The 26,702-nt window shown below is 48.2% G+C and overlaps 1 protein-coding gene across 7 annotated transcripts in view; it reads right to left on the reverse strand.

Moving 5' to 3' along the window:
• The window catches only part of Agap1 (ArfGAP with GTPase domain, ankyrin repeat and PH domain 1), a 483,685-nt gene that overhangs the window by 152,349 nt on the left and 304,634 nt on the right, over positions 1-26,702 (reverse strand). For all 7 annotated transcript variants that reach the window (XM_027956197.2, XM_027956196.2, XM_027956198.2 and 4 more), the window contains one exon: positions 14,809-14,977. In XM_027956197.2, the coding sequence (XP_027811998.1) occupies positions 14,809-14,977 (169 nt within the window). The remainder of the gene's footprint in view (positions 1-14,808; positions 14,978-26,702) is intronic.

Consider the following 26,702-nt stretch of genomic DNA (forward strand, 5'->3'; position numbering starts at 1 on the left):
TGAGGAGACCTAGCCACACAGGTGCTCTGCTCCAGAACTGCACGTGACTGCCAGTGGCACGGACACGTAGCTGGAGCCTGAGCCAGAGGACCTGCGGCTCTGAGGCTGGACATGGCTTTCTTTGCCGGACTTTGTTCCCTCAGAGGGAGTCCAAGAGCCTGGTCAGAACCCATGTCCTGGAGGAGGAGGATGTGGGACCAATGACTGGTTCTGACTCACCACGCCCAAGTCCAGTCGCTATCAAGGGGCCTGGAAGGAAGCTTCTGCTCCCCTGGCCCAGGGGCACGCCCCTCTCCCCCAGGGGTGAGCGCCTCCAGGACAGGCACTTCCTGTCCTCCCCCAGCTCTTCCTGTTCTCTGGCCTAGCATATCCCCTGCACCCCACTGCCGCAGGCAGCCTCCCATGGCACCCCTTATCTGCATAATCTTCAGGGGTGCCTACAGAGAGACCGCCTTGGATGACAGGGACACTCACTGTCTTTCCCGGAGGAGGGCGGGTTTGTCCATGGATTAGGATATTAAATAATTATTCCCATGGCAAAGGAGACAGGCTGGCTTGCACCCCACTCTAAAGACCGCAGTGTCTCAGCTTGGGGTTCCTCTCCTCGGCACCACCGAGTGCGCTGGCGTTACCCTATGAGAAGTGGGACTTGGGGCACCCGTCCTAAGGCTGACCTTTGCACTTCCTGTCTCACTGCACAGAACCTGGGCTGTGCTGGGCACAGTGAAGGGGAGTGTCCTTGCCCTTGGGAGACCTGCAGGCTAGTCCATGAGAAGGGATCAGGCAAGTCCACCAGTGGCCCAGGAGCCATAGAGTGCAAGGGGCAGGGAGCCCCCCCTGCTGGAAGGTCCAGGAAGGACTTGAGAACAACGCCTTGACCGCTGACTTGGGAGTCTGACCCAGTTAGGTCAAGGGCAGATGGAGAGAGAGACACCACCTTACACTCTCCAGGACATCCTCAGGTGCGCTCTGACGGACCCACAGTGCAAGGCTTTCACACGGCATCTCAAATCCTGTCCATCTCTTTCTCCCACAAGACTTCCTCTTCCTTCTAATCCTTCTACACTAAAATGTTCCAGGTGTCCCGGGCAGCGTCACTCCTCATAGTCCCACACTGGAAGTGGCCAAAGTGTCCCACTCAGCCTGGTACAACGTGGCATACACAGATGGAGTTCCTCACACCGCCAAGAGCAAAGGAGCTGGCCACAGGGTGGCCATGGGAGGAACTGCAGATGGACCATGGAGCCGAAGGCGGTGAGCAAGAGAGCCGGGCAGTCACTGCTGTCCAAAGGCTCAGGGATGACAGGCACATGTCACCTGAGGAGTGACAAGTAAGAGGTGATGGCCTGTGTGTGTGTGTGTGTGTGTGTGTGTGTGTGTGTGTGGAGGGGGCCCGGGGGCTTCCTTAGGACTGGCTGCCTGCTACCTCTTGATGTGAGCACTGGTCACCTGCACACCCAGCTAGAATTTAGGATTTTGTACCTTCAAATTTACCAAAAAAGTTAAAAAATGTCATCTGAAAGCAGAAGCCAGGTCGGGAAGTGTCCATGAGAACTGGGTTGGGCAAAATGGCAGCATCACCAGTAACAGGCCCTGAAGGGTGGGCCAGCTCCCAACAGCACCCGACGCAGCCTTCCACATGAAGGTGGCGGGGGGGAAAGGGCCTTTCAGCATTTGCCTCCGTGTTTCCCCCCCATTTTCCACGAAACGCACGGCTGGCTACCTGGTCCCTTCAGAGCTCAGAAAGACCATCTCCTCAATAGCCCCTCTCTGGATCAGCTGGCTCCCTGATTAGCAGGGGGCGGCGGCATTACCATGCTAATCCATGTCCTCCCAGCGCCACTTCCTTGATATGGATATGTGTGTGTGCTAGCGGGCAGCCTTGATTAGGGCACGCTTCCATGTGTCAAAAGCACCAGATTCTCTCCAAAGAATAATTTCAGCTGTACTTACATCCCTAAAGTGTAAGAGTTGATTTGAAAAGGTACTTACCTCCACCATATGCTATTTTTCTTTAAACAATTTGCATTTCAAAGTGAATACGGCATTTATATCTGAATGAATATCAGTATGTTGCCTGAACTGATCTCCAATGAGCATGAAAAAGATGCTGGTTTTCTATTGAACAAGAATGTTTTCATCCACCAAATGACATCAAAGACAGAGTTCCTCTTTTAAGCTATAGGCTTATTACATTAAAAATAGCCTGCTCGGATTTTTAAAAATATCCTCTGAAATGATGGCTTTTCATGGCATTCAAGCCAAGATTCATCAACAGCCATTTCCTCTGGGATACAAGACTTCACTCACGGCACCTTGTACTTCTGTTCCATCTTCACAAACGCGACTTCACTTTACCAACCGGTTTAGGAAAAGGAGACTTACTTGTTGGTTAAATAAGCCTGAAAAAAGGAGCAGCGATAGGAGAGAAGCGAACCTGAATCTTCAAGCACACGGAGAGGGCCGCCGCCACACAGGATTCTACCAGCACCACATGGAAAAGGGACATTTATCCCCACTGTGGGGTGGATAACTTTTTAAAAATCCCTAATGACGGGAATATGATTCCAAGTAACTCTCCTCCTCTGGAGGCCTCAGCCCTGGAAATACCCAGGACTGCTCTTTGGGTCCTGTCTGCTTCCTGTGCAGTTTCAAGGGTTACAAAACGCAAGCGTGCAGCTACTCTGCAGACCCCCAGCTGCACCACACCCACTGTGCGCAGGCCCCGGAAAGCCAGGAATCACCACTGGACAAGGAGGCTATCCTAACGGTCACATCTCTTCCAACGAAGCCTTCGCCATCTGCTCTGTCCTCTAATTATAAACCCGAAAAGAATATAATTCACAACACTACCATAAAAAGTGAGTTACAAATGATTTAAGTGCCTGTGAGCCTGGCCCATTCGCTCCAGTATTTGCATTGGAAATCTGCTCTTCTTTTGGCAACCAGAATTTCAGGCTAAGAGGATTTTTTTCCAAGGACACATTTGGTATCTTTTCTTAAAGATGCAGGCAACATTGGCTCTGCATGCGGTGATTCTTGCTTTGTAGGCAGTGCCAATCTAACATATCTACAATTGAGACACGAACCTAGAGTTCCTCAGACTACTGCACCATTTTTTGGCTATTATATTTTCCATATTATGTTTACTAGAGCAAAAGAATGTCTAGCATCCAGAACCAGCTGCAATGACACACTTAATGTCAGCTCAATACAGCAAAGTGACTGTGTTCAGAATATAAAATCCTGGACTTAGATGGTTCACGGCTATTTCCTAAAATGTGAGCATAGCTGATTTTATTGTTTTTAATTATGATGCTAAAGAAAAAAATGATAGAAGTCATTTTGTTATATACATTTCTTACAACTTATTTTACTAAATTATTCAGATGTACAAATAATGTAAATTATTTCCACCAGAATCCTAACAGATCAACTCTGTATTGAACATATTCATATTTTTATAGTCATGACCAAAGAAAACACCTGATTTCATGTTGAACTTTTTTAATATGACATATGCACCGCTGTCCCATGTTGTTACATCATCCCCATGACAAACCTGGATGTGTAACACCACCTTATGATTTCATGGAGAATATCCTTACTGCCACATTCCTACTTCCAGATAGTTCTGGTCGTTTCTAATTTCTCATGACTGTAAACAATACTGAGAAGAACATCTTCTATGCCTACATTTTCCTTAGGGTAAGGACTCGGAAGAGTTATTAGCAGGACAAACAGCATGTGTATTTCTGACTCATGAAACATGTTGATGAATTTTCTTAATGACCAGTGGCTAAAAGGAAATGGAACCTGGGCATCATTAAAACAACTCAGTCTGTAATTTGCAGAATAGATAATAATAATAAATAGTAATCACGATGATGATCATAATATGCCCCATGTGGTTAATATAATGACCAAATTATGTAAAGTGCTCCACAAACTGCAAAGCCTCTGTAGATATTTGCTATCAATTTTACCAACAATGGGTTTTCCTTTTCTCTACAGTTTATTTTCTAGCAAAAGCTTAAAATGGTGATAGAGTGAATTCTGTCTCCAAATCTACAGAGTCTGAAAGTCTCCCTTGCGTCTCTCTTGGGAGTGGCCTCCCGTGGCGCTTGCTCTATCTGCCCCAGTGCTTGCTTGGCTGGCGTCACTCTGTGTAGGCTCGCTTGCTCACCTGGTGCCCACTTAAGAACATCCACCATCAACATCATGGTGCTTAGTGCCAGGGACAATTCCGGGACACCAGATCCCAAAGTTCTGGTGCTTGGTTATGTCAGCATGACCAGAGGCACATGATAAAACGGGAAGGAAAAGAAACCAGGCACTTGGAATGGGAAGAGAGAGGAGGAGGAAGAGCGTCACCGGAGGGAGGGGCGGGCCATCTGGGGAGCCAGCAAGGCTGCGGGTGGCCTGGTGCTGGGCTTCTGCTCCTCCCTGTGGTTGGATATTACGGGGCATTTGGCAGAATCCAGGAGGAAGCATCAAGCACATCAGAAGGTAAGTTCTCACTTAGAATTCAGCTTAAATATTCATTCAAAAGATAATCCATGAGTGCACAGGGCACCTGCCTTTCTCACTTCCCATGTTCATCTGCTGAGGAACACCTGCTGTGGAGGTGCACATCCAGTGCCTGCCGAGCACTATCCTCTCCTGGGCGTGAGTGGCATGAACAGGTTTATATGTAGTCCAGTAAGAGAGGCGGGCAACATTGTAAGTATGGAGAACAAAACTCAAGTTTTTTGTGTAAAGAAACAAAATATGGTTAGAACATTTAGATAATCAGTTTTATAAAACAAAAAGCCCAAGATATCCAGATCTGTCCTCTTCGGTCTCATTTGGTTCAAATCCCAATAAACGGAAAGCTGGGGCTCGACTGGGTCTATTATCTTCAAGGCAGTCTCCTCCTTCCGAGAGGAACACATGAGCTGTGCTGTGCATACCACCACTGTCATCAGTCAGCATGTGCTCGGGAGCTTTCTCTGGCTACCGTCCCTCCCAGACACGAGGCCAGGGGGCCACATGGCTCTGCTCTCGGAGACTCACCTGTATTCTTCTCTTCTCTTGCAGTTCACCGGTTCCTGCAAAACCTCTCTCACAGCTGAACAGAGTGACCACTCAGGGACCGCAGAGCACCAAGGAACACTGCGTTCAGAATGAGGCCACGGAGCAGGCCCCGGGTTTGTGGGTTGGGCTGCTTCTGGCTTTCCCACTCACCAGACATCTCTCTCCAGGTGACTGGTGACTCAGAACAACCGGCCAGAAGGCTTACAGACGCGTGGGAAAGAGAAGCACCCATCGTGGGCAAATGAAGACTCAACTCTAGCCCATGAGGGCCGAGCTGTCTGCCAAGATTTAGGTTCTGCTGCTGCCGGGGCCAGCCACCAGCTCCCCTGAAGGCTGCAGGGACAGCTGAGGCCTTCCCAGAGCCCTGCCCTCCTATGCTCTTCCCTTGCTGACCAGCCCCTGGTCTTGAAAGCAACATTTCCACAGCAGAAGCATAATTCCTCACCGACCCCACACTTTTGAGATGAAAAAAAGCTCCTAAAGCAACTCTTATTTACTTATAGGTCCGTCGGTTACCATAGTGATGTACAGCCATGTCTCTAACAGCCCTCTTAGGTCTTTAACCGAAATCATCCAGGATCGAGTTGCTTTTGTCCGTTCTTACAGAGAAGAACACTCCATTTATAGTTCAAATAATTGAGGAAGCTTTCCTTAAAATGGAAGTATGATTCTCATTTTTTTTAACTGTACCCTAAGGGCCTTGGCCACAGGTTGCTACATTATATGAAAGAAACCAAATGATACTTAGCCTCAGTGTTTACCTCTCGCGTGTCACGTGATGGGTGACACTCAGTAATATTTAGTTAACGAAAAAATAACTGGTAGGTGATGAAACTGAGAGGATCACAAACAGAAAGAACTACAACTCCAAGAACTCCAGCTGAATGACAGGCACAACATAGCACAGACCCGCTAAGGCTCCGGGGAGCCACGTGGAGACAGAGCAGCCAACAGCAAGAACGCGCTCAGGCCGGCTGGGACGCCACAGCTCTTGTCAAGAATGAAATATCAACTTTAGTGCCTTTTGATTTCAGATTCAGCTAACTGCCTGAAATTTCAGTTTAAGAGAACCTTCACAAACATTACTTTTTGGGTAAAATTAGTGAATTATTAAATTGCTGTCAAAACCTACTCCAATCAAACCTGGCTTATGGAAGCAGATGTCACGTGATACTGTTGGATTTGTTTTTTTAGGAAAAATGATTCTCCACCAAGAAGCCTTCCGACTGCAAGGACTCTTCCAGGTTGGCAGAGGGCTGTTCAGCAGAAGCACGCACTTTGTGCCTCAGAGCGGGGCGCTTTTAACCAAGGTCCAAAGTGTGGGAAATCCCCTGTGAGCAGCAAGGCTCGACTCCAGACAGGGGACACACGTGGACTGGCACGGCTCACCTCCGCCACAGCAGACTCCGGAGTTATTAAAATGTTTTCTAGACCATTTGAAACTAAACAAAGAAAAACTTTGTTTCTCTGAGACAACAGCGGATCTCATTTTGATGCTGCGTTATTTTTTTTTTTTTTTAATAGCTATTACCACTGTAACAGCAGCTTAGCGACTCGCGTCTGCAGTGTGAGCAGTTTTGATAAACAGCCTCTGCGGGCCACACAACGGGGATAATGTATCCTTAAGTACCGCCAATGAGCTGCCATTCTGCACAGCCAATTACTTCTGTGCGTCTGTCACTCAAAGGAAAAATGACTGAGCCCATTAGATCAAACCTTTGTCACTGTTCCTAATGCACTCTTAGGCCTCATTAATCTCCGGGAGCAGCAACAGAGCGGCGGCAGCTCTGCGCCTCCCCCGAGCAGGCCCACGTGAAGCCTCTCATCTCCCCCCAAGTGCTGGCGTTAATCAAGCTCTCCTTATTGCCCCGGTCCCTGTCACGGCGGAGAGCGCTCCCTCTTAAATGCTCTCATTATGACCCATCTTTAGAGCCGGCTAAGTGGAAAAAAAGAGAGAGGGAGAGAGGGAGGAAGAGGACGAGAGAAAGAGGAGAGGAGAGAGCAAGTCCGATCACATTAATATTCATGACAATAATTAGTATTCTAGGTCACTGAATATTCATGCTATTAGTTTGGTTTTTTATGGGTTTGCTGGATGTCCTGATTGCTGAAGTGTGGAGAAACAGCATGGTTGAGACTTCAGATGTCAACGGCAGTTCAATCCTCAAAACACATTTGCTGTCCCCGCCCCCCCCACCCCCGGGAAAATCAGCGCCAACCCTCTGGATGACTGGACCATTCCAACCACTGGGGGCCAGAGTGGGGGAGGCGGAGGAGGGGGGCAGGGTTTCCTTTACAGAGGTCTGGGCACCAATCTGGTTAGGATGAAATCACCCGTAACTACAGAACCAAACAAAGACACACGCTGGAGTCGGGAAGGTAACTGTGGTCCTAGAAGAAACGTCACCACCGGGAGTCACGGAGAAGAGCGACCATGAGACAGAACTGTGGTGACACTCCCTGAGACCCGGGGAAGCCACCACCAGGAGTCACGGAGAAGAGCGACCATGAGACAGAACTGTGGTGACACTCCCTGAGACCCGGGGAAGCCAGAAGAGCTTTCCTGGGCTGCCCCTCAGGGCCCGCAGAGGGGTCCTGTCAGTGGGGAACAAGGTCTGTTCAGTCCGACCCACGTGCCCACGATCTCTACTCAAAAGCTACCTAAACACTTCATGGTGTTTGAAAAATTCATTAAAAAACATCATTGCTCCCTCTTCCTTCCTATTGGCGTAACTACTATGATGAATTAGTGACAGGATTCTGGAAGCCTGGGCCTAGCTTGGGAAGGTATGTGGTGTGTATCCCACGAAAACGGAGTCAGATGTCACGTTCCCATCTCCGAGACAAGGAAGCTGCGGTTCAGAGACACCTTCAAGAGGCCCGAGGTGGGACTGGGATCAGCACTGCCTCCGCCTCCCAAGCCTCCGCTCTTGTTCACCGTGCTTTCCTGCTCTCTACTCCAGCATCACCATAACTGTCAGCTACGGCCACTCTGCATGCTGTCACGTGTGGACAGTGTCACCAAACCAGCCTGGCCAGAAACAGACCAGAAAACACTGTGGGCACTTCACCACCTTCTCTGCAAGGACAGCTGAAATTAAAGTTGGGAGGCTCTCTGAAAAAAAAGTGTGGTTTACGGCGAATTCCACCGGAAGGGTGACCCAAGACAAGGGAAGGCAGATGCCACAGGAAAGACAACAGAGCACCATGGACATCCTGACGCGGGAGAGCCTTGGAGGAAGGGAAAGATGTGATGGAGTAAGGAAGTTTGGCCAGGTCTCACCTCAACAAATAAGTATCTTTTGGATTCTTCTACTATTATCATTTCTTTTCTTTCTTCCTTATTTTTTTTTTCTGGAGTAGATCCTGAAGTCATGTTTTCAAAAACCTTAAGAAGGAAAAGTCCTGAACCCCTCTGTGTTGTCTAATGACGTCTTTTTCCTACCTTCATTTGAATGGTAGTGTTTAGTCTTGGCACAGGTTTCTACATTCAAGATCACTTGTCCTTGGAAGGGAAGACCTGCATTCTCTCTCTGGTCTGTCAGATTTCTTACTTTGTAGATAACACCGGTCTCCTCTCTTGGATGTTTTGTAGGATTTTACGGTGCTTCCACTCTCTTCCAACTTGACGTTTGTCTCTTTAGATGTCCTGGCTTATCTCTAGCACATTTTCTTCTACTATATGTTGGATTGCCAACGTTGTCTTTAGCCCCATGCTTTATATTATTTAAACTGGATGATTTTGAGGAATTTTTTTTGTAATTGTTTTCTCTTTAATTTCCTCCTGTCTCTCCATCAATCTTCTCCTGGTTTGCTTTATCTCACCTGCAACACTGTCGTCACTGCCTAATTGTGGCACCTGTTTTTTTCAATCCCAAAACTGTTTTATAATCTCTCAAGGTATAATTCTGTTCAGCGTGCTGCTTAAGAGGTAAACAGAGCAGCAACTTATTCATCAGAAGCGTATGGATGCACATCCGTCACCTTGTCCTGTCACGGCAAGCTGCTGCCTAGGATTCTCAGCACATGTGCACTGTGCTACAATTCTAAATGCCACCTTGTATGGTCTGTTTAGAGGGCTGCAGGGCTACCTGGTGCTCAGGACACCACATCAAACAGCAAAACCAGCGACAGTGGCTCAGAATCTTAGGACTCGGAGGGTCCAGTTTTGTAAGCCCATACTTTGCAACCCTGCAGTCAATTTTCTCAGGCGTTGCATTTAGACTATAATGCACAAACCAACGACAACCAATGTGTTAACTTGTTGGAAAAAAGTTTGCTAAACTATTGTGAAGAATGGTGTGCACTGATTTGGATCATTCATTTTTAAAGTACATTCACAAGTATTCTGTGCATCCTAATCTTACACTAAAGATAGTTTAGTAATAAGTGGTTTTTAAGTAATGCTAGTACAGTTAAAAAAAAAAAGCTTCCCATAATGATTGCACCCTACTTTGTTGCAAAAAAACCCCAAAAAACTTGGCATAAAGTCTGTGACAGTTATCCAGTGAAATAGGGTAGGTATACAGAACCATCCTCTTAAATCTTTCTGATGATAGTGACTATGATTTCCTTTGAAATTTGCTTCCTCCAAATTCTTGTCTTTGTCTTCCAGGATCAGCTGTCCCCTTGGTCTTACACATCTCGTTGTTCCCATGAACATGGTGGTGGTCCACTCACATGCACGAATAAGAGCAGGGGGTTGAGGTGGCAGATCTCTGCAGCCTTGAGCAACCTGTTCCTGAAGGCGAAGACTGGCTGTGGACTCAGAGCAAGCGAGTGGCACACAGGACTGGGGCGTTTCAGCGTAGACTGACAGAGTGGTCTCTGGGTATGCTGGCAGAGTTTAGCATGTGGCTTCTGCTCGGAGCTGCCTTGCCTTGCTATTTATCTATTTTTCTTGGTGAATGTGCCAAGGTCTGTTTTCCTGCCTTTCAAGCATTAGCCCTGGACAGAGGTGCCAATCTACCCAGGTGTTCTCCTCAGTGCAGATGCTGCTCCCTCAGTGGGGCTGGTAGCAGGGGTGACACTGGCTGGCTCTTCTTGCGATCGACTGTGGGCCGTGGTGCCACTGCCCAGTCTTGTCCTCCACACTTGCCACACAGAATTAGGGGCTCCCTGCCTCACTGTGGTCTCTCTGCAGTGCCTCTGCGGGGCCCCAGAGTGAGCTCGGGGCTCAGGGATCAGCACTAAGCTAGCTGTTTCGACAGCGAGTCCCCCCCTCTTTGTTCCAAGCCCATGGCAAAAACTGAAAGGAAGACCACCCCTTTTCCTGCATTTCGATGTGTGAAATGCAGTTGCTATTTCAGAACTAGCAAACTATTTTCCAGTGAAACAGGTATAACACAACACGCCTCCCCACCAGCAGTCTCCTGTCCAACCACCACATCGACGCCGGCTCTCACCATCTCACCGTGTGCTTCTCTTCTGACTCTGCCACCCCCACGGGGTGGTAGGCTCCCAGGGGGACAGGCTTGTCCTGCCCCCTCCCCACAATGTCCAGAGCATTAATGAGGGTTGACCATGCAGCAGACTCAATAATAATGGAAAATCAAAGACACAAGAGGCAAAGCAAAAAGATATCCAGATCATTAAACAGGTTGGTAGAACTTGAGGTCAACGTTGATACATAGTTAGGAATTGTAACATTTGAATTGGGAATGCTTCATTGTAATATGACTATTCTGCAAAATCAAGAGAAGCATCCAAACAGATATTCCAACTAACAGGAGTTTGGTAAGGTGGCTGGATTCACAAAATGCCAAAAGTAGCAGCTCCCTTATATCTCACCAATTAGATGACATAATAGACTTCCCCCTCGCAATGCACCCGAAGTGATAAATGAACAGAATGGATTAACGAGACCAGACAAGATCTACATGAAGGAAAACACCAAACTTTACTGGGGAGTGAAAAACAAATTTGAGTGGACCGGGTAAGAACTGTGTTCCATGATAAGAAACTCAGCATAGGGAAGATGCATCCCTCTGCACCTAACTGACAGCCGAACAGCAACGCCAACTAAGATCGGCACGGGTGATTTGGTGGTGGGAGAGAGGTTTGAAGTTCATTAAAAAATAAATAAACAAACAGGTAACAGAGGCCAAGAAAAACTCGGGGGTAAAGGAGAAGCTGTAACTCTACCAGAGGGGAGTGTAGCCAGGAAGCCAAGACAACCTGCGAACGGAGCCAAGGCAACGCAACCTGCAACCGTGGGTCCCACGGAGTGGACTCCAGGGGCCAGAGCGGGTATTAGCAAAGGTTCAGCTGCGCAACGAGGACACGCAGGCTCATCAGAGGGGGACGACTGGCAACCTACTGCTACTTCCTGTCACACACATGGATCCACACAAGTCAAAGTAGACTGGAGACTAATCATATTTTGGAACAAGGGAACAAAACAATAATAAACCTGTAAACTTGGATGTGCACATCTATCAACTGTGTGAAATGATTTCAGACTTATTGAAGCTTTCTATACAGTTTAAAATGGAAACCTACAAGTATAAGACTTATGATTTCATTATATAGAAAAAAAGGGGGGAAAATCTCTATATGGAAATAAGACCATAACATTTACAAAGCAGATAATAAACTGGGGAGCTATTTGAAGAATATATTATAAACTATTAATATCCTAAATATAAAAAGAGTCTGACACATCAGTAAGAAAAAGTCAGGTACCTAGTGAAAAAATGGCAAAGCATAAATTTAAATGGCTGCAGGAAACACGGTGGCCATGGAGCGTCCAGGAGGCTCAGCCTCACTCCCACCCAAGCAATCCGGAGACAGCAGGAGCTACTGTGATTGGATCAGCCTAGATGATGTATGATGCCCAACACGAGCACCAGCCAGTACGCGAGGTGGCATGGCACTGGCGGTTGGATGGACGGCACTGTGTGTGACTCTCTCTGGAGGTTCACGTGGAACCATGTGAGTGGTGCTGCCCACTGACGGGGTCACTCTACTCACAGCGTTTGCTCTCCAGCAATAACAGGTGTCAGGTATCATTTTGCAGATTAAGGTTCAGCGGGTCTGTGCATGCCAGGCCCATGCGGGTGCCGCCGTCACCAGAAGGGAAGGCACACGACGCTGATCCAGGTCAGCAACACCAAGATCAGACAGCGGGGGGGGGGGGGGGGGGGGGGGGAAAGCACAGGAAGCACAAAGGGTGGCCGGCCTCTCCAGCTGACCCAGAAGCCCCAAAGAGCCAAGCAGCAGCATTCCAAGGAGTGGAGGGCGGAGGGTGACAGGAGTGGCCCAGGAAGGCCGTGGCGAAGGGCTCCAGGCCCACGCTGGCTGACAGCTGCGCCACCTGCGCGCTGGGCCGCTTTACTGCAGATTCAACTTGCTGTGCTGGAATCCCCATGCAGAGAGCATGAGCGTGTTATGAATGATTTCAGATACAGGGAGCTCATTTTCCAAGAGTAATTTAGAGTATGTGAAATCTCAAATCGTAATGCTTTAATTTCTTAAGCAAGAAAGAAGGTATCATTTTGCAGATTAAGGTTCAGTTTAGGAGGCCGGTGTAAATTAAAATGCCACAATGTTTTAATGAAGTCCCTGCCTCCTCCAGGAGGGCTGATGCCACCCCAAGCTGAGGGGCGTGGCCAGAGGAGGGATCCTCATCCTGTCCAAACCCTTGCACTTGCCCGACACCAGGGTCTCATGGAGAATGAGACTGGGCCTTGGGAATGCCTTCTGGAAACAGCTCCTACCCGTGAAGGAGCGTGACGTCACCCACCCCATGGAGGTGGTATGGGGTGTGTGTGGCCGTTTGCATTTTTATTTATGATGAAAACATTTAATTTTCCTTAGGACAATGGATTTCAGCACCAGGTGCTCCAGTCTCAAGCCTGAGACGCTCAAGGTCCCCATCTTACCCACTCCACACCTCTCCACTCCTCAGGGCTGCTCCCTTGTCTTGTGTACCCAGATTCCTGTCCCTGGTCCCACTCCAACACAGACGTCCTGAGCAGGGGGCCCTGGCTCACCTCCTGGATGGGGCGCACCCTACCACGGTGGACCCCACTCCTTGGGTCCCTGGGGCCTGCCGTGCGGGGCTGCATCTGTTTTTTTTTTGTCTCTCCCCCATATGAGGGTGAGGATCTCTAGGGTGGGGATCATGTCTTACTGACTGTGCCACTGGGGCGGAGGACAGCGGCAGGGACACATCAGCAGCTCGGTAAGTGGCTCTACCTGGCCATCTGCAATGTGAACACACTTCCAGATACCAAGCCGCACGTCACTAACACACGCAAGTTTTGCTCATTAACAAAGAAGAGAACATGACAGGTCATGATTCATCTAGCAGGTGTTTCTGCACTTTGTCAGAAACCTTCCCATAAATTTTTTTTTTAATAGAGGAGACTTGATTGACATCTGTTGACTTGAACAAATACATGGATAGATGTCACGTGGTCAGATGGGAGGTGAAATGGCTGGCCACACGGGGGCCAGGGCTCCCCCACACCACAACGGCTCCCGCCCGGGTGCTGGTGCTCGAGGGCACTCCTGTCTGGTGGATGCCTCTGCGACGTGGGGAGTGGCGGGGTGTTCTACTCGCTGTACAACCCTTTTCCTCCTTGCCCTTCTTCCCTCTCTTCCCACCCAGTCACACACCACCCCAAAAAGGGAACTCTCACGGACATTTTGGGAGAAAGGTCAGCAGGTCACAGGAAGCCACGTGGAACCACCTCCTGGCCTTTCTGGAGGAAGTCAGCTTTCAGCCTGATGCGCAGCAATAGCGTCTTCCCGTGGTCCCTCGCCCTGTGCCTCCCCATGTGCTGGCCTGGCATTGCTCTCTGCCCCTCAGTGACCTGCACAAGGCCCCTGGCACTGTGAGGTGGAGCCCAGGTGGGCTGCCCCCAATTCTGATTCCTGCTTACCATCCCCTTCAACCACCAAGGTCGTTCACACCACCCTGCAGTCCGCACCATCCCTCCCTAGGAGCACCGAGCGTCTCGGACGGGCCACGCGGCATCCTTACAGAGCCAGCCCTAGGCTGGAGACTGCTGTCTGGGGAAGAACTGGCTGGGGGAGGGGGAGAAGAAAGGGACCTTTGCTGGAGGAAACAATGAGGTTCCACGTGCTGAAGGTGCCCAAGTGCGTCCCTGGAGGTGCCCTCACCCCTTCCCGGTCATCAGCAGTCACAGGAAGGTGGAGGCCACCATGCGGTCATTGGCACAGATTCCGACATAAAGCCAACAATGGCACGGAGGGCTCGCACCTGCTCCCCGAGGCCAGGAACAGGCAAACACACTGAATTTTGAGAAAACACCAACTCTCTATAATCCTCAATGAAAAAGGAACATTCCCCTTTAAAAGAGAATCAGGAGAAGGCATGTGCAGTAGAGAATGTCAAATGGTAGGTAAAAGAAACTGGAGAGGACTGAAATCTAGGTAGGCCCAGTGTTTCCTTAAACATTGCCCCAAAAGTTTTTCTGCTTTTGTCCACAGAGTTACCAGGCTGGTTGATCCTTGATACTTTATTGATTAGTTCTGTTCCTTTGAAGGACAGCCCTTAGGTACCAATTCCGATCACCCGATGCTTGGTTTGTGCCGCGGACACTGCGGCATTTGGAGCCCAGGGGCACAGGGAAAGTGATCAGCCCCTGTCCACACCTAGGGGCTAACGACTCCACCGGGTCTCAGAAGCCCAACCTGCCCACCAGCCACACCGTCTGTCATCGCTGTCCCTCTTGGTTTCTCAGGTGTCTGCGGTGAGCTTACCTGAATTTGGTGAGATGTGTAAACTGCTCATGTCCTTGGACAGGCCATTGGTTTTGGGGCTGGAGATGGGCGCGCAGGCCGACGTGGCTCGGGGTGGCCTCTTCCCTGGGACTTTCACAGTGGTTCTCAGAAGGTCAATCTCTTTACCGTGAACATTCTGCATGTAATCCTGTTCAAAATGTTAAACACCCAAGAGAGATTAAAAAGAGGACCTCTACAATCTAGGACATGAGGTTCTATCAGACGTCAGGAGCTATAATCCCGTGACCCCGCCACTGTGGAAAGCATTTTCAAAATAATGAGGTTTTCATCTGTCTGGTGTGGGCGCGCCACCATCCCCTTTCAATCCAGGTTTTGCATCTGTGTCCTGAGCTCACCCAGCACCAGAAACACAGAGTGACCTGGTAGATGCTTCCCTCATGTTGGAAGTATACACACAAACTCCTATTTTAAAAACTTATTATTAGGTGGCACATGAGGGGCCTGGATTCATCCTATAAATTCTAGGAAATATTTTCTGGACTCTGACAGTTATTTCCTGATCCTTTCTGCCTCAGCTGAGAATACTGTTCAACTTCCAGGGAGACTGGCTGCGTGGTGGGAATCCAGGAAAGCTGTGTGCAGAGCTGGAGGGCTTAAACAGGGGCAGGGAGGCAGGAGTTGAAGGATCAGTGGGTTCGTGGAAGGACAGGAGGAACCTGATGTTCCCGAGCATGTGCATCACTTGGTCCCTGAGTTCTAGGCTTCTCCCAGAAGTCCACCTGCTGTACTCAGAAAGGCTTCTGCCCTCTGGACGGTGGAGGCAAGAGACCTACAGTCATCAGAGGGGAGCCTAGGTAAAAGGGGAGCTCTCTGTGCAGTCACTTAACACCTCACTGTGGAGCAGAACACCCCGGAGAAGCAGGTGATGGGTGGGGAGGCAGAAGGTAGAAAGGCAACCGCTATGGTTTGGTAACTGTCCCCCAAAGACTGACATGTCATAAAGGTTGGTCCCCAATGTGCGGTACTACTGGGAAATGGGGACACTTTAGGAGGCAGTTAGGTCACTGGGGGTGTGTCCTCAGAGGGGACACACCCAGGACCCCTCCTGTCCCGCCCTTTGTTTCCACGAGGTGAGCAGGCACCCTCTGCCACACACTTGTGCCATGCTGTTCTGACAGGACCAAGCAACCACGGGCCACGCCCTGAAACCATGAGCCAGAATGACCTTCTCTTCTTGTAAGTCGACTATCTCAGGTGTACGTTGTCAGAGTAAGGAAAAGCTGACTAAAGCAGCAACCAAGAGGCAGGGTGGAGGGTCTGTTGGTGAATCAGGGTTCACTATTGTCAACGAGGCACTATTTTCCATTATTATTTTTGATATGGGAATGAGCTGAGCTTCCTGGTGGACAGAATATTTTAAGCACTCTGGACACATTAACTGAATCACACATTATGAAATGACACAGACTAGGTCGCCCTTAGATAAGTGACACTTCAAGTGTTTTAAGGCTAAGCCGGAAGGAGGAGTAAACATCTTTCTCTGGCAGATTCTTGAGGATTACTTTTAGATTCGTTTTCATTATCTGTGACTAAGGTCAGGGGAGTGTAACTTTAGAACTGCCAGACAATCCTGAGTCTGGCTGCAAGGGGCCCAGGCAGGCTGGGAAAGCGAGCTGATGGCCCGTAGCTTCCCACACGTGGCTGACCGACGTGGAAGAAAACCAGATAGCAGCAGAGCACCGGGGAGGAGGCCTCGGCCAGTCCAGGGGAGTCAGGTAGGCACGGGGACACCGGTCCAGGCAGGGAGCCAAGAGAAGGCTCCTTGGCTTCAGGGAAAGGGGCCGTGACTTCTAACTCAGCTGCAGAATGGTGTCCACGGTCAGCAGGTGGAGGGGTGGAGGAGCCTCTGGTTTGTCGACCTGCAGGAAGCTTGCTCGCTGGAGGGATGGTGTGACAGTGACCAAGAGGCCAAGATTCCAGCCTGGGGGACGGGCATGTAAGCATGGGTCCGGGACGCAGGTGAGCAGAGCTGCCCTCTCACCACCAACGGCGAGCGGGAGGGGTGGCTGGGCAGTCACCAGGGCAGACCTTTCTGCAATTGAGGGGGGCACAAAACAGACTCCAGGAAAAGGTGATGGATTCCCCGAGGAGGAGGGTGGGAACCCATGAGTGAGGGGAGAGGCTCAGAGGGGAGGTACAGAATTCTGCAGGTGCTCAGGGACCAGACCTGCAGGGCCCTGGCGACTTCCCGCAGACAGACCACAAACGGCCGACTCTTAGTCCAGGACACAAGCTCCAAAACTGAGGCCAGGACCAGGAGGACCAGCGTGACTGCAGGCCATGGGGAGGGGTCAGAAGCTGTCCCCCGTGAGGCCGGGCCTTCCTCAGCAGAGGGTCCGATACCCAGAGAAGGTGCTGGAGTGCACACCTCTGACACCAGTCCAGGTGGGGCAAGCAGCAGAGGCAGGAGCCACCTGATGTCCTCAGGGCAGGCCAGCAGGGGTCCACAACTGCCCCCTTGGAGAGGGGAGGTGGAGGAGGGAAAGCAGAAGGTTGTCTCCAGGCTGGGAATCAAAAGCCACTGTGAGAGGACCCCACATCAAAGACCAGAAGCCAGACTCCCCCGAATGTAATTGACTATGAGAAAAGATGTGGTAAGGAAAGGATGTGGAAAGATGGGGGAAATGCTGTTATTGTTCAATCAGATTGACAGCCAAGGAAGGCTGGGAGAAATGCAGGGGATCAGAAATGCTGACAGAGCTCAGCGTGGAGGAGGGCCAAGGAAACGCCCGACGGAGGAGAGGGTGAGCCTTGGTTGGCGCAGGTCATTTAAAAGAATGGTTGTTCCCACACATCTTAACTGACTTCCTTTAACATCCGCCCCAAATACGCAACTCCAAGTTTCAAAACCAAAGTTAATGCTTGTAAATAATGGAATTCCTTCTTGCATAGTTACTCCTTTAAAAATATCAACTTGCTATAACTTTCTCCTTTAATGCCAATTCTTAACAAATTAAAATACAATAACAGGAGTGTAATTGAGCATTTATTGCTTATGAGCTCTAAAATGAGGCTAATCAGAGAGTGACTAAGCCTCAGCGTGGGCTCTTTTAATAGGCATGTTTTAACATACAATAACCAGGATATTTTATTTAAAATTATTATAGAAATGTACCAAGTGTCTGCTCTCTGGATTTGAACGTGGCAAGGGAAGACATTTATCTTCAGCTCAGCATGGGCTAGGGTCTGCGTTCTCGCCTGAGTTAGGCGCTGAAACTTCAGACGGACTGGCTCTAGAATATCAGAATATCAATTTGACAACTACTTTATTTCAAGCCACTAAAAAAAAAAAATGCTAAGTGTTTACAAAGTACAACTCCCCCGAAGTCCTCCAAGTTGGTGCTTCATAAACAGTGGGAATGCGAGGACACTGGGGTCTGTGGCTTCGAGATTCTCCCAAGAGAAAGCGCACTCAGTTTTCTACTTTGGAAAGAATTCACCCTTTTCGTCTTTCCCCAGTGTGGCCCTTGAGCAACAGGAGCTGCAGCCACTAAACAATGTTGTATCCTCAGAGGCAGGACACAGAGCGCCTTCCTAGGTCTGGGGTAGGGAACTCGCTGGGTCAAATAAAGATGGCAAGCTTGATTTTGATATGCAAATGTCACAGATACTACCCTGTGCAACTAACCCTGTTCCTTGTAGAAAATGCTGATCGAAGATAAAAGGGGAAAGATCCCTTTAACAAGGCATGAGGGTAATTCAAAGCCAAGTACTTTTAAACAGCACTTAACAAGTCCCTGGGGCCCACTCAAGAGCCAGGCCCCCCAGAGGTGCCATCTCCTGCCCCTCAACAGCTTGAAAAAGTAGTAATTGCAAACCTATTTGCATTTTTCTTCTCAAGTTGTCCATGCTCATCATGTGGATTATTTTTTCCAAGCAGGCGCCTGAGCAAAGGGACCCGTTCTGAGCGTGCCAACAGCTCCATAACGGTGCCTGCCGTCCCCTGCACCCTGCCCCCGCACCTTTGCCATCCCTTGTTTTTTACATTTCGCTCCTAATTATGTTGCATCTATTGCCGTACACTTAATTAGCTGCATTAATGTGATTTCTTTTCACATAGTCAAGCAATTAAGAGCTATGATTGAGTTTCATTCAATTAGCCTCAACAAACATGCTAATTGATGTCCCAGATGCAAATGAGGTGCAATGAGAGAAACCTGCTAGCAATTGAGAGCCATGTCAGAGACCCGGAGCTTTCAGCTTGCTGACAGAAGCACAGCTTAACGCGGCTCCCGCCTTCTGCGGAGCTGCCATAGGAGAAGGATGTGGGGCCATTAGCGCCTCCGTGTACCAGATCACTCCTGATACGGAGAATTAATTGATTCGCTTCTGTACAGTGTTGTCCTAAAAATTCGCAGTTATGTGTTCCCAGGACTGGGAGGTTATCCACTGGGTAACGGGTGCCCCAGCGAGCGGAGTGGTGCAAGGTCCTCATCGACATTCGGTAACGAGACCACCAGAAAGACACAGGAGACTCTCCCCAACTACACACCACCACCGGCGGTCCTGCAGCCCTCCGTGCGTGATGGCCTATTCAGTTCTCAGTAAATGGGGAGTTCATCTTCGTCAGCTCTGGGGCATCTGGCACTTGAGTTAAGCTCAAAACACAGCAATCCATCAATAGTCCCTAAAATATCTTAGTATATTGATTCTCACTGCCTCAAATCCGGAGGTTACCTTTGGCTGTCTGGAGAAGGATGGTTTGCTGATGTATTCATAGAGGTACCAAAAGCAGTTAGCAAGATCTTGAAGCTAAACTGAAATGCATAAACCATCTGCCTGGCATCTCAAAACCAGACCTTCAGAAAAATGCACAAGGCTTTGAAAATCTGACAGCTTAAATTCTACTTGCTTTAAATACAGATAATGTAATGAACATACTCCATTTTATCTCTGCTTTTTTAAAGAATTAAGACTCTTATAATTAAATGATGATGGACAAAATAAAGCAAATTTTGGTTCCAATCAAGTTTTCCCAACATGTTCTAGTTTCTAATGATACATGTATTCATAAATTTAGTCTTTTTTTTTTTTTTTTTGGTATTGGAAATTGAATCCAGGGGCATTTTATCACTGAGCCCCTAGCCCTTCTCAGTTTTTATTTTGAGACAGGGTCTCACTAAGTTGCTGAAGGTCTCATTAAGTCACTGAAACTGGCTTTGAACTTGTGATCCTCCTCCCCAGTCTCACCAGTTGCTGGGATTGCGGACGTGCACTACTGGACCCATCTAAAACTAATATTTTATAATGATATATGATACTTTAAGTTAGGTAACTCTTCAGGCATACTAAAATTTATTTTTTTTAACATAACCAAGTTTTTCCTTAATTTAGCTTAGTAATCCTTATTATATGACCCCTGACAGTCTATCAGGAATTCAGTGCAATTTTCAAAATAATCCTAAGGCATTATTGCCTTTGTATCACTGTGTAGAAATCTGGTTTATTTGTTCTAATTAGTTATACATGACAGTAGAATATATTTTGACATATCTTACATAAATGGAGCATAACTCTCATTGTTCTGGTTATACGTGGTTTATGCGATCACATATGCACATAGGGTAATGATTAATGTCTGATTCCCTCTACCACCATTCCTACCCCAAGCCACCTCCCCTCACTTCAGACCCCTCTGTCTGATCCAAAGTAGATCCCCCCCTCCTTGTGAATCAGCATCTTCATTATCAAACATTTGGCCTTTGGTTCTTTGGGTTTGGCTTATTTTGCTTAGTATAATATTCTCCAGTTCCATCCATTTACCAGCAAATGCCATAATTTCATTCTTCTTTAAGGCTGAATAATATTCCATTGTGTATATGTACCACAATTTCTTTATCCATTCATCTGTTGCAGGATACTTAGGTTAGTTCCATAGTTCAGCTATGGTGAATTGAGCTGCTATGAACATTGATGTGGCTGTGCCACTGTAATATGCTGATTATAAGTCTTTGGGTATAAATGTAGGAGTGGGATAACTGGGTCAAATGGGGGTTCCATTAAGTTTTCTAAGGAATCTCCATGCTACTTAGAAATCTGCTTTGATGGTGCAGAAGGGATGGGGTAAGAGTCCGGTGCCTGAGTGTGAATCAGGCAGTGGTCCCACAGGGGACTAGTAGGCATGAGAGTCTTATTCGCTGTCCTGCTAAGGACAAACAAATACTCTCACTTAAAAATGTCCCTAATAAACCAAAAGCAGCTACTCCTTATTTTCAAGATTTCAGCCCCAGAGCACATGTGTCCTTAGTCTTCTGAGTGCTGACCCAGGAGGTGTGTGTGACGACCTGCGAGGACCGAGAGCTGGTGGGTGCCTCTCAGGGAGGCACACTGCAGTCCTCCGGAGGTGCCAGCTGAACTAGCCACTTTTTTTGGTGGAACAAATTTTAACCTGAGAGAACGGCTTTGCCACACATAGACTAGCTACAGTGATCCAGTCGGGGTATCTGGTAGATTGCTTCTTTAAAAACTAACCAAGTGAGCCTTCCACAGAAAACGGATGACAGTGCTAGTGGCCAAGGATGAAACCTGAATTCTCTAGCAAAAGTGGGAATTTAAAAACTTGTATCTCTCAGAATGAGCTCGACACCTTCCAACATTCCTGACAGCACTGGTGGGGAAATGGACGGACGAATACTCTGTTTGGATATTAAAGGATGAAAAGTGCCGACATTTGTAAATACGCACATTTCATTTTGAAAGAATTATTTTGTTGGAAATGACCTATGTGTGGCATCCCGTGCGTGGATACCACCAAGAAAGATGGAAGGAAGAGTTAGTGATAAGGTTTCAGATCCCAGGCTGTGGACCTGGTGTTAAGACCCTGCTGAGCCTTGAAGCAGCCCGTGATCATGTGAAAGGTCTGTTAGAACACTTTCCCCGTTCCTACCACGTATCTGTGTAAGTACAGACGTGCTTCACACACGGGACCAAAGCAGCACATTGCAAGGGACTGATGCAGAGGATCCAGCTCCCAGCCTAAGCCAGGTATCAAAGGGGTTTGAAAAATGTAAATCAACACTAGTCTTCTAGTGATTGTTTTTGGAAAACCATCTTTTTCATAAGAATATTGGTCACATAAATATGCAACGGGTAGTTTAGTATTTTAAATGAATTTTTGATATTTGAAACTTTTCTTAGTTTAATTTCTAACATGGTAACTATCGATAAACAAAATGCACATAACCCAAAGCTCTTTGGAGTCCCTCTGTGATTTTCAAGGGTGAGAGCAGGTCCTGAACCCAGACGGTCTAAGGACAGCAAGTCTACACGTGTGGAAACCTGTGGGTGCTCTGTGTGACCAGGTAAGAGCACCAGAGCTGGACATTGCAGATGGTGGACAAGTGTTCCATATTTCACTGTCTTCTCCTGGAGGAGAAAAAGTGACTCAATTCTTCCTGTTTTCACTACACTTCATGAATGTCCGGGTTGGGAAAGGAGGCAGTAGTTCATTAAGTTCTATTTTTAAAGTCTTACTTCTGGGGAGAAAAAAAAAAAAAAAACCTATGTCAGAGAAACCATTGTTAGAGGCACTGCTGCTCTCAAACTCCATTTAACATGATTTTCAAAGGAAACTAATCCATAAAGACATATATAGTGCCATCCATTCAAAAAGATCAAGCAAATGTTCAGTCCCACACGTATGAATAATAAACAATAGCCTCATACATAGTCACACTCCTAAAAATACCATGAAAATACTGTAAAACTGGGAAGAATCTTCTGGCCACATCCTTTCAGATCACATAACTCAAAAAAGACAATTTCTCCTTCTCTCCAAAGGACCCTGGCCACAATAGCAGGGTAGGAGGTGGCTTCAAAGTGACAAAATTCTATGAGAAATAATTCTGTTTCCCAAGACAGCCAACAGGATTCCAGTGCTTCTGTTTCAAAACTGCCCTGGTGAAGACCAAGGCTCCAAAGTGCCAGTGGGCATGACCCGTGGCCGTGGCAGGAGGAAGGCTCCTGGCCCGGCAGATGTCTCGTGCCCGTGACCGAGGCAGAGGCAACCGTGGGGAGACCTTATTCTTAGTTAAGTGCTTCACCGAGTCTGAGCAATGATGTCATGCGTGGTGAGAGGGGAGGCTGGCGAGCCGGCCTGGGGCTCCATGGTGCAAGTGTCCTGCATCACAGCGGGCTCCCCACCACGGCTGGGGCAGACGTCTGCATTCCTGGGCTGCTGGTGCCCAGCCGAGAGGTCCGTCCAGGGGGACAGGTTATTATAATATAAATCCAAATAGCAGAAAATCCCAAACTGAACGATGGATACACCTTCTGCTCCTTGACTGTATCTGTCATGACTGACCTGCTCCAGCGGCGTCACACCGCAAGAAAGGTTTTCTCATTTGGGGTTAAATTGAATATGACCCAGCTGCAACGCATGCGTGCTCCAACAGCCTAACGTGCATCGGGTGTGAGGCCGGCGGCCTTCAGTACCGCAGGCACGAGTCACTCCAGATCGGCGAACTTCCAGGAGCCGCCCCTGCCCCTTTGCTAGCCCTGGGTTTCAGTATTTACCCGCAGCCTGAAGTGGCTGGACCCTTGGCCTACCTTGGTGACTGAGTTACACAGAAACATGCACCATGATGGATATCTGGCCAGGCTGAATGTCTTGAAAACTTCAGGTTTCTTGGGATTAATTTGCTGGAATATCTAGCACTGAAACAAACTATGAACTTGGAAGATGACAGAGCACGAAAAACTCCCACTTCAGCCTTAGCCCATCACAGATTTTAAAGTGCCTGTGATTTCAAAAAGTCCACCTAGCTCTATTTCGGGGTCACCTCCTCCTATGTGCTTCTGGGCACGGCTTTCCCAGGAGCCACTGTCTCCCCAGTGGAACTTCACGGCACCTTACATCACACCACCAGTGACCACAATCTTCTGACTTCGTAACTAAGATCATCTTCTGCGGCTCTGCTGGGTGCATCCTGGTCAGGGCACAGCCTCTGGTCTGGGCCAGGTGCCCGGCCCTAGCTCCACTTCCTCCACAGGGGCTCGCCAGGGGCATGTCTTCCACCATTCTGTCTCCCCGAGGCTCCGTCTTTAGAAACAGTTCCTGCCTCATGGGATTGTTGTGAGATTGAGTGAGATAGTACACCAACTGTTTAAAATAGTGCCCACGTCCTCAATAAGTGTTAGCTTTCACTACTCATCTGATGAAAATACTGAAATATTTCCCCTCTGACTTTGTGTGGCTATTTCTTGGCTGAAGATGTTATTCCCAACTGCAGGTAGCAACTCTGACCTGGCAAGCCACTGGGGGTGACTTTCAAAGTGACTCTTCACTCGGTAGCATGGGGGGTTAAAAAAACCTTCCCCTGCAAACACGTGACATTCCCTACTTTTTCTTCCCTTCCATTTTTTTTTTTTTTTTTTTTTTTTTGTGGGGAGGCATGTGTATAGTAGTCAGACATTTTTATTGCAAAATGCCGTCTGGAAAAGATGCAAAACAAAATTGCTAAAATGCAAGGGAAAAAACTAAGGGGGAAAAACAAAAGGCCCCTTGCCTTTGCTTATTGAGTTCAAAGGCATAACATGGCAGCACCCTGCAGCAAATGGGAAGCTACACTAATTTTAAAGCCATAAAACGCTATCAAGTGCCCTGCGGGGCAGGACTACTCTGAAGCTAGTGGCACCTAAATAAGACATGGTTCATTTACTTCGCAGCTTAGCCTAATGTAATCATCAGCGGATTCTTAGCCTAGAGTTGTAACAGGCAAATAGCCCAAGCAGAGACGGCCCTCCCAGCCATCGAGGGGGCTGCAGCTAGATTGCTGTTGATTAGAAAATTTTTCAGTTTTGACAAGCACTTAATGAACATAAATCGCACCTTGATTGGTTTCCATTTGGGGCCACAGGCACACCTGAGAAGAAACAGGCCTCTCCAGCTCCACCCCTCCTACCTCGAGAGACCCCAGCAACAAGCCTGCAATCAGGTTATGAGCCATAGAAGAAAATATTTATAAAATACAATAATGAAATTCAATTTCTTAGGAGAAGTGAAAGAACATTTCCTTGCTACCCCCCACGGCCACCCTCTCCCGCAGGGCCCTTGGTCGTGACTCACTGTCACAGAGGAAAACAGAAGGTTTTGATTTATTTACCTTTTGCAAGACTCTCTGACCACAATTTGTAACACTAAAAAGGCTGAAAATGGAAAACAAAATGGTACAAATTGGGTACAAAGGATGGCCGGCACTATGTGACACATCACGCTGTGATGGTGACAGGACTGTCTCAGGACTCCACTGGAAGCTTGCAGCTTCCGACCCCAGCCAGGCCGCCGAATCTGCAGTATATTTACAGAAACCTGCTTATCCACACATATGCTCTATTTCCTCACCTTACTTCGAAAAGCAAGAAGGCAGAGTGTTTCACCCCAGGACATAGCTGGGCAGGGTCTGGTCGTTGCGTGGTTTAACGGTGGCAGGGACCGGACATTCCGTCCAGTCTTGCCCTCCTTATGCTCTCTACGAACATCGAGATGCCTGCAACAGTGTGGCTGCCCTTGGGGCCATTTCTTAAAATCCCAAACCCTTCTGAACTCTGGGGACTATATGAAATCAACAAGGAATTCCTTAGGCGAAAACAAGAACGTGATAACGGGGATCTGACTTGTGGTGTGTGTGCAACAGGATGGAGCTCTTCGGTAGCTGAGGTGGGGGCGGGGGCAGGCACACACCTGTGATCCCAGCAGCTCAGGAGGCCGAGGCAGGAGGATTTCTAGTTCAAAGCCAGCCTCAGAAACTTAGTGAGGCCCTAAGTAACTTAATGAGACTTTGTCTCTAAATTAAAAAAAAAAAAAAAAAAAAGTAAAAATGGGCTGGGGATATGGCTCTGTGGTTAAGCACCCCTAGGTTCAATCCCCAGTAATAAATGAGAAGAAAAAAAATTACAGATATTTATTTTCCTGAAAATATTTTTGCTATCAGGGTGGTATCATTTCACAGCCTGGGAAATATTGACACATGAGAGAAAAAATTTACATATTCTCCCAATCAAGTTGGATGAATGACAAAAATATTTCCTAGGTCAGCCAAAGCCCAGGCAGGAAGTGTTTGGGTGGGGGGATCCCATGTGGCCACAGGGCTGTTGGGAGGTCATTTTCAGGCCATATGGATTCCTGGTCATCGCTTGGCTACTGAACCCCACAATTCACTATATTCATGGCTGGGTCCAGCAAACGTCCCAGTGGTTCCTCTCAACCAGTGACCTGGTAAAGCTGGGTGGCTTTAAAACCCAGCTGTCCCCCATAGTCCTCCCTCCGTATGTCTATTAGGTCTCAAGCTCCCAAGAGGCATCTGCGCACACACAGCACTATTCCCAGTAACCAAGAGGGAGAAGCCCCGGGAGCGGTGGGGCACGCCTATCATCCCAGCCGGAGGCCGAGACAGGAGGGTGGCAAGTTCAAAGCCAGCCTCAGCTAAAGGCGAGGCGCTAAGCAACTCAGTGAGACCCTGACTCTAAATAAAATACAAAATAGGACTGGGGATGTGGCTCAAGGGTCCAGTGGCCGTGGATTCAATCCACAGTACCCCTCCCCACAAAAGAAAACAAAACACCAAGAGGGAGAAGCAACATGGCTGGCATCCTGTGGTGAATGGACCACAAACGTGATCTATCCATTCAACAGGATGTATTCAGCCCTGAAAAAAAGGAGAAAATCCTGACAGGCCACAACAGGGATTGAACCCTGAGGACATTATGCCAAGTGAGACCGCCAGTCACAAAGAAAACTACCGTGTGATTCTATGTATATACATGCCAGGGCGGTCAAACGCACAAGGGCAGAGAGCAGAATGCGGCTGAGGGGAGGGGAGGGGAATCACTGAGCATGAGGTTTCAGTTCTGCA

The sequence above is a fragment of the Marmota flaviventris genome, chromosome 11, assembly GCF_047511675.1.
Source record: "Marmota flaviventris isolate mMarFla1 chromosome 11, mMarFla1.hap1, whole genome shotgun sequence".
In the NCBI taxonomy this organism is placed as follows: Eukaryota; Metazoa; Chordata; class Mammalia; order Rodentia; family Sciuridae; genus Marmota; species Marmota flaviventris.